Consider the following 8,146-nt stretch of genomic DNA (forward strand, 5'->3'; position numbering starts at 1 on the left):
CACATACATTTAGTATGGTAGCGAAAGGCAAAAAAGAGGATTCACTTCTCCTTGCCCCACCTTGTTTCTCCGCATCGTTTAGTATCTCATTGAAGTCCCCCAACATGCACCATAACCCTTTTCTTGCAATACCAATCCTTGTTAAATGTTCCCAAACCTGATGTCTAAAAGAGGCATTTGGATTTCCATAGACACCAGTGAGAAAAAAGCTATATCCTCCACACTGCACAGATAGGTCTAGAATATTTTTATCCTCATATATTATCGATATATCTACATTCTTCTTCCAAAAAATGGCTAGCCCACCACATGTATTAACTTGATCCACCGTATAGACATTATCATAACCCAGCCATACTTGTATATCTACAATGACATTTTTGCAGTTCATAGTCTCCATGAGGAACAGAATCTCAGGGAAATGCTCTTTTCGCATCTCCATAAGACGAGGAACTGTCAAATCTTGAGGCCGCCCCAATCCTTGGCAGTTCCAACTCAGAAGTCTCATCAGATGTTCGACAGTCCCTCATTTGGGACTATCAATGGTGCTTTTTCTCTTCCAGCCCTGGGAACACCTTCCAGATCCTTTTCTGCCTTCCTCTTTTCCACTACTCCTTTTGTTAACCCGGGCATTTAACCACCTCTTCTGCATTGAGTTCCTTACTCCTACCTTTTTACATTCTTGCTTTCTTTTGATTCCTTTTCCTAGGCAGTTTCGTTTTCATACTAGAACCGGAAGGACCGGCTTCGGAGAACCCTATCCTGTAACCCGAAGAACTAGAATGAAAAGCTTCAGAGGCAGAGCCTGATAGCTCATTGCCTGGATTTGCAAAGAATCTCCCACTAGACGTAGCATACTCATCCGAAAGATTAGGAGTACCTCCATACCTTATTTGACCCCTATGTTGCCTCTGTTGAACCTTTTGATGCATTGGAGATGAGACTTCAGAGTCGTAACCAAACACTAGACCCTTCCCAATATCCACTTCATGAGAGATTATGGGAGCTGGTTCCAAGCTGAGAGCAGATTTTTGAGTAAAAGGGGACTTTTCAGCCTCAACAACTGATTTCTTAACTCTCTCTTCCTTAACTGACAGATCATCACCATTGGCCGTCAGAAGATATTGCCTCATCCCTTCAAGCACTCCAGTAGCAATCCGGGGACGGCCTGACATTGGGTTAAGTCCAACCTGATGTTCAGCTAGCACCCCAAAGAGAGGATCCGACTCCTTCAAAACAGGTTCGTTAATCAGCTTTTTAACAGGTTCCCCTCTTCTTCTAGTTTTCTGAGACTCTTGGGCAGCCTTTACTACAATTTGGAAAACTGACATCTCATGGGAAAGTCGTTGACAAGAGTAGCATCGCTTTTGGACTCGTTCATAATGGAATAAGATCTCTGCAGACTGGTTGTGAGGGAGACCTATGACCTTTGATTTCCTTAGAGGCTTTGATACATTAAATTTGATTTGAGCTCTGACATATGGTTTAGCTTGGGTCAGGTCTGGGTCAAAAGCCACTTGGAGAACTTGACCAATGATTTCACCGATTGAAGTAATCGCTGGAGCTATAGAATGATTTATGGGGATGTTTCGGATTTGCATCCATAGTGTTACAAACTGGAGGGAGTTTTCCGGTGGGATTTTAGACCATCTTTCAACCACGACCCCCCATTCGTTTACATTATGAAAACCCTTCTGTAAGACATCCTCCAGATCATGTTCACTTGAGAAGATAAACTGAAACTTTTCTTTAGACAGAGCAATTCCTCTAACCTTATCATATTTCTGCCATTTCCTTGGTAACTCATGAATCGCTCTAGACACTGTTTGACAATCTGGGTTTAGGATTCTACCTACCAAACTCATCACGTTACGTTCGCAGGAGCTGAACTCTGGCAGGTTTGGGAGAAAAAACGGAACTTCCTCTTCCTCGAGGGACATAGCCATCAACGCTTTGTCCATTGCTGCCGACATCGTCATTCACCGAATTTTAAACTGGAAAACCAATACCTTACTCAAGCTGCTTCTTGTTCTTTGAAATCTCCTATTTTTAATCACTTCCGACCAAACAAGAACCCGATCTACTATTCCTCAGTGAAGAACAGCAAAACCTAGTTTTGAGGAAGAAAGAGAGTAAAATATAGACAAAAACGTCTTAAACAGGTAATAATTTCTGAAATGGAAAGTGTTTTTCCACGCTGGAGCTCTAAACTCTAAAAGAACATAACCTCTTTTATAATTAAAGAGTCTTAAGCCCAAAACAAGGGAACCTCTGTGTTTTTGTTAGATCACCTCTAATGAAGGTTTTTTTTATTAAAAGTTGAATTATTAAAAATATTTGACCAAAAAAAAAACATTAAAAATATTTAAAAAGTTGGAAAACGGGTCAGAAGCGTTTCCATGGTCTGCCACTTGGTTCTTTGTGAATGGTGAAATTTGTTTTTCATAATTTTAAAATTAAATAAATAATTTAATTATTATATTATTATATTTTGAGAAACATACACGCTTTCTACCGTTGCTGATGCTCTTACTGACTTAAGCGTCATTGTACTGTGTTTTTTACTAGGCCTGAACATAAAAACCGTACCGAATACCCAACCCGGAACCGACCTGAAAAACCGGGTTCAGGTTGGGTACGAGTTTGCCTATAAAATTCTATTGGGTTCTATTTTCTAATACATGTGGGTTCGGGTTAGGATCGGATAATACCCGGTACCCGTTTGGGTACCCATTAAACCCGAGCATATAAACATATTTATAATATTTATCATTAATCTAATGCAATTACCCCAAAATTATGGTTATAATTTTGAATATTTCATTTAGTTTTATACCTAAATACCAAAAATAATCAAAATATCAAAAATATTTTGTCACATAAGTCAAAATTTAACTAAATTTATTTAAATTTAATTAATTTTAATTATATTTTTTGGATACCCGGTAGTTCGGGTACCAATCGGGTTCTAAAATTTGTAACCCAAACTGACCCAAACCCGATAGTACCCAAACCGAACCAAACTCATATATATAAAAATATCCAATGTGTTCTATTTTTCTTAACCCGTTTACCCGAACCCGAATAGGTAATACCCAAACCCGAACGGGTTATCCGAATGCCCAGCCCTTTTTTTTACGATGACACTTCATGATGGCTGATCTTATATATTTTGCTACAATGAAAATTTGGTGATTATGTAATCCAGAATAATTAATTATGTGTAGCTTCTGTTCATATTTCTTGCCATATCTCTACGTCTCTACTAGATGTATAGTTGTCAAACTCGAACTGTCTTCTTGACCAAACGGAGATGGTAATCTTCAAGTATTTACGTGAGATCATAGAAACTTTAGATTTGTCTCAAATTACTAATCCATACAAGTATTTACCTTCATTTGGGATACTTACGCACATTGTTTGGGATAGTAGCAATGGATTGAACTGGGCTAATTTAGTGTTTTGGGTCTAATTTGGTGTTTGTTGAGTTGGGCTTAGTGGGAGTTTCTCTGTTTTGGTACTGTCATCGGCGAAAGTTGGGCATGGACTGTAACTTGTGTCATTGCATATTGGTTTACTTTATTTTCTGCAATTTTTTCCTTAAATTAAGTTGTATTATTGATGGATTCACCCCTAGGGCTGAACCTCTTCATTTACCCCCTTATAAAATAACGAAATAAAATCTATATACATTAATGTAAAATTAGAAATTTATACCGCTGTTTTATATACCCAAACCGATATATAATTTTGTTCTAGTTGTAAAATCTAAATCCTAATAATTTCATTTGTAAACTCAAACCGACATATAATTTCGTTCTAATTGTAAAATCTAAATCCTAACTATCTCATTTGTAAACCCAAACCGACATATAATTTCGGTCTAATTGTAAAGTCTAAACCCTAACCATCTCATTTGTAAATCTAAACCGACATATAATTTTGTTCTAATTGTAAACCTAAACCCTAACCATCTCATTTGTAAGTCCAAACCGACATATAATTTTGTTCTAATTATGAAATAATAACCCTAACCACTTTATTCATAAACCCAAACCGACATATAATTTCGTTTTAATTATAAAATCGAAACCCTAATTCTCATTTATAAACCCAAACCGAGATATAAACTCGTTGAATTGTAAAATCTAAACCAAGCCAATATTCAACTTTCTTTAAATAAAAGTATACAGAATTTGTTTCCTTAGTTTGTTTTGCTTTTTAATTTAATTTTGATTTATTTTTTAAATAAAATATTAAATAAAACATTTTGATTGGTTGAGAGGGGAGGGGTGAATGGGGTGAACCTAAGTATTTTTCTTTAGTGTTCTTGTAAGAGTAATATGACATCCGAAGCACTCACATACGTTTAATATCTTCTGCGTGGTCAATAAAAGTGTAAATGTCTTGACGACTAACAGGTCCAATTCCTTGGAGTTCAACTCTTACGATAGTATTCATCTCCACATTCTGGCAGATTCTTATTGGCTAAAACAAAATAAAAGATGAAATATATAAAAAATTTCTAAACACACAAACTTTCTCTTTGGTTACTAAAATTTTATGATTATTGTTTATTATAAGATGAACTACATTATAACCTATTATTTGCAAGCACTTTAGATTAAATTATGCTAGAGCAATTACTATGTAGTTTGTTTTCTTAATTACCTTTCACAGTGTGACACCCCAATTTTCGGAGAGTTTTAAAATAATTCATTTGGCCACATATGTCATTAAATTGCACTTATTTATCGGTTAAAGATCCTAGAGAACTCTGAAATTAAGCGTGCTTGTACTAGAGTAGTTTTAGGATGGGTTACCTTCTGAGAAGTGATTCTCGAAACTGTGAGAGTAAGGACAAAACACAGGAAAATATCATGTGGTGATTTGTAGGATCAGTAAATAAGTCTTTAAACCCTCTCGGATGTGCAAACTAGTCATCGAATATGGGTGAACCCACGGGCCGCGAGTGAAATGCCCACTAAGAAAGGTGGTTCCATGGGACAAGAACAGACATGGGCCCACAAAAAGGCGGGGGTTCACACTATCGAGGGTGACGGTCTTGGTGCGTAACACGGACGTTGAGGTCTATTAGTGGGGGTGAATTATGACACCCTGGTTTGCGGAGAGTTTAAATTAATTGATTTGACCACCTATTTTCACCAACATGCACTTAACTTTTCAGTCAAAGGTATTGAGAGAACTTCACAGTAAAGCATGCTTATGCTCGAGTAGTTTCGGAACGGGTGACATTCTAGGAAGTGATTGTCGAAAGTGTGCGAGTAGGAACAAAAAACAAGAGAAGATGATGTGGTGATTTGTAAGGTCTGCTAACAAGTCTTTAAAGCCTTCCGGACGTAACAAACCAGCCATCAAATATGGGTGGCCCCATAGAGCAAGAGTGGATGTGAGACCCACTAAAAAGATGGGTCCATAGATCGGGAATGGACATAAGACACACTAAAAAGTGACGTGAGGCGTTTCACACATAGTTTTATATTTGACTACTGGATAATATCTATTAAAAGCCCAAAACATCTATTTACTAAAAACAATTATGGCTTAATAACTTGACCATATATTTGAGAGCTATAATCCCATCCTATAGACAGGTCACTAATCAATATATTTTTGGCCTTTCAATTATTTTTCTTTCATGAAAAAGTTGCTTTTACATTCTCCATTTTTAGTTAATCATATCTAAAGACTTTACACTTTTTAACCACTCATGTGTAATCTTCTTCTCTAAGTTTTGATAAATTCTTTTAATGAGATTTTATACTTTCCCAGTGGTTTTCAGTATCTGTTTTCAACTTTCTGATCATAATATCTCTTTATTTCATACTCATATTCCACTATTTCAGTTTGTTTTTCTCAAAATTAGTGTAAACATCGTTTTCAGTGGTGTTAAGATGAAACTTTCACAGAATATCACCAATTATGAAGATTTCATATTTAATGAAGTCCATCGAAGTCTTGTTACTAGTTATGCATCTTATACCGTTTTACAATTTTAAAACTGTTTCTTGGGTTGAATACACATTCTACATTCAATCCAAAAGGATAAACTTATTGTGGTACACCCTTATATTCAACACCCTTACACCATGTCAAATTACATTTAAACAAAAGTTAAAATTATTAAAATAAAACATATTAAAAAGTAAAATTATTGACAAAAATATTAGTTTTGTTAAATCAAAATCAGCATATAATCTTGTTTAACTGTAAAATGTTAACTCTAATTACCCTATATTAAGTCAAACTGATATATAACTTCGTTTAATTATAAAATTTAACTATAATCCTATTTTATAAACTCAAACCGACATATAATCACGTTTAATTGTAAAGTCTAAACCCTAATTCTCCTCTATAAATTCAAACAGACATATATAATCTTTTTAAATTGTAAAATATAAACCCTAATCCATTTTTATAAACCTAGACTCACATATAACCTTGTTTAACTGTAAAATCTAAACTCTAATCCTCCATTATAAATCCAAACCCATATATAATCTCGTTTAATTATATATTTAATTAACTCAAACCAACATATAACATTATTTAGTTATAAAATTTAAACCTTCTACCATACTTTATAAACTCAAACCGACATATAACCTTGTAAAATCAAAAACCCAATTTTATGTGGATAATTTCAAAATTTATTTTATTATGTGGCAGATTCTTATTGGATAAAACAAAACAAAAAAGTGAAATATATCAAACATTTCTAAACACACAAACTTTCTCTTTGGTCACTAAAATTTTATGATTATTGTTTATTATAAGATGAACTTTCTTACATTATAACATATTCAATATTTGCAAGCAATTTAGATTAAATTGTGCTAGAGCAATTACAATGTATTTTTTCTTTTTTTGAAAAAATTTACTTTCACATTGTGACACCCTGGTTCGCCGAGAGTTTTAAGAAAATTGATTTGACCACCTAGGTTACCAAAGTGCACTTATCTTTTCGGTCACCAAAGTGCAATTATCTTTTCGGTCAAAGGTCCTGAGATAACTCCACAGTTAAGTGTGCTTGTGCTAGAGTAGTTTCCGGATGAGTGACCTTCTGGAAAGTGATTCTCGGAACTGTGTGAGTGAGGAAAAAAACAGGGAAAGATCATGTGCTTATTTGTAGGGACGGTAAACAAGTCTTGAAATCTTCTAGACGTAGCAAACTAGAACTTCAGTGTTAAATGTGCTTATGCTAGAAGTTCAGAGTGATTGTTGGAATTTTGCGAGTAAGGACAAAACACAGCGAAATCTAACATGATGATTTGTAGGGTCGCTAAACAAATCTTTTAAGCCTTTCAGACATAGCGAACTGACCGTCGGATATCGTTGGGCCCAGGTCAAGGAGTGGATGTGGGGCCCATTAATAAATGTGAGCCTATGGAGTGGAAGTGGGCATGGACACCACTAAGAGAGATGGTAATTGCAGCATTACAAGTGGTATCAGAGTCGAACCTAGAGGAGTGTGGATTCGAGTAGGCACACACCATTAGGGTGATGGTCTTGGTGCACAGCAAGGATGTTATGATATGTTAGTGGGGTAAATTGTGACATCCCGATTTCAGGTACATGCTGAGAGGTTTAAAGAATTGAATTGACCACCTATGTCACCAAAGTGCAGTTATCTTTTCGGTCAAAGGTTCTGAGAAAACTCCATAATTAAGTGTGTTTATGCTGGAGTAGGTTCAAGATAGATGACCCTCAGGGAAATAATTATCAGAACTGTGCAAATGAGAACAAAACACCGGTAAAAAATACCACTTGGTAATTTGTATGATCGTAAAAGTTTTAAAGCCTCCACACATAGCAAACCAGCAGTCATATATGGATGGATCCAAAGGCTGATAGTGGACATGGAGCCCACTTAAAAAAATGGGTCTGTGGGACGGAAATAAATATGGATTCCACTAAAAAGTGCCAGTTGGAACGTTACACATAAAATTTTATATTTGATTACTTTATAATATCTATTAAAAGTGCAATACATCTACCGACAAAAAACAATTATGGCTTAATTAATACATTGACCAGATATTTGACAGCCATAATCTCATCCTATAAACGTTACTCATCAATACATTTTTGGCCCTATAAATGGTTACTCATCAATACATTT

At 35.3% G+C, this 8,146-nt stretch overlaps 1 protein-coding gene across 1 annotated transcript; it reads right to left on the minus strand.

Moving 5' to 3' along the window:
- Nucleotides 1–674: 674 nt before the first annotated feature.
- Nucleotides 675–1,973, minus strand: LOC147937354 (uncharacterized). Its single transcript, XM_087468762.1, has one exon. The coding sequence runs from the start codon at nt 1,971–1,973 to the stop codon at nt 675–677; it is 1,299 nt and encodes a 432-aa protein (XP_087324888.1).
- Between the last annotated feature and the right edge of the window lie 6,173 nt (nt 1,974–8,146).

Source organism: Camelina sativa, chromosome 10 (genome assembly GCF_030686135.1).
Source record: "Camelina sativa cultivar CO46 ecotype springtype chromosome 10, ASM3068613v1".
NCBI classification, from domain to species: Eukaryota; Viridiplantae; Streptophyta; class Magnoliopsida; order Brassicales; family Brassicaceae; genus Camelina; species Camelina sativa.

What these genes read in the sequence shown, in the direction of transcription:
- LOC147937354 (XM_087468762.1), bottom strand. Translation starts at nt 1,973, where the DNA reads ATGTCGGCAGCAATGGACAAAGCGTTGATGGCTATGTCCCTCGAGGAA.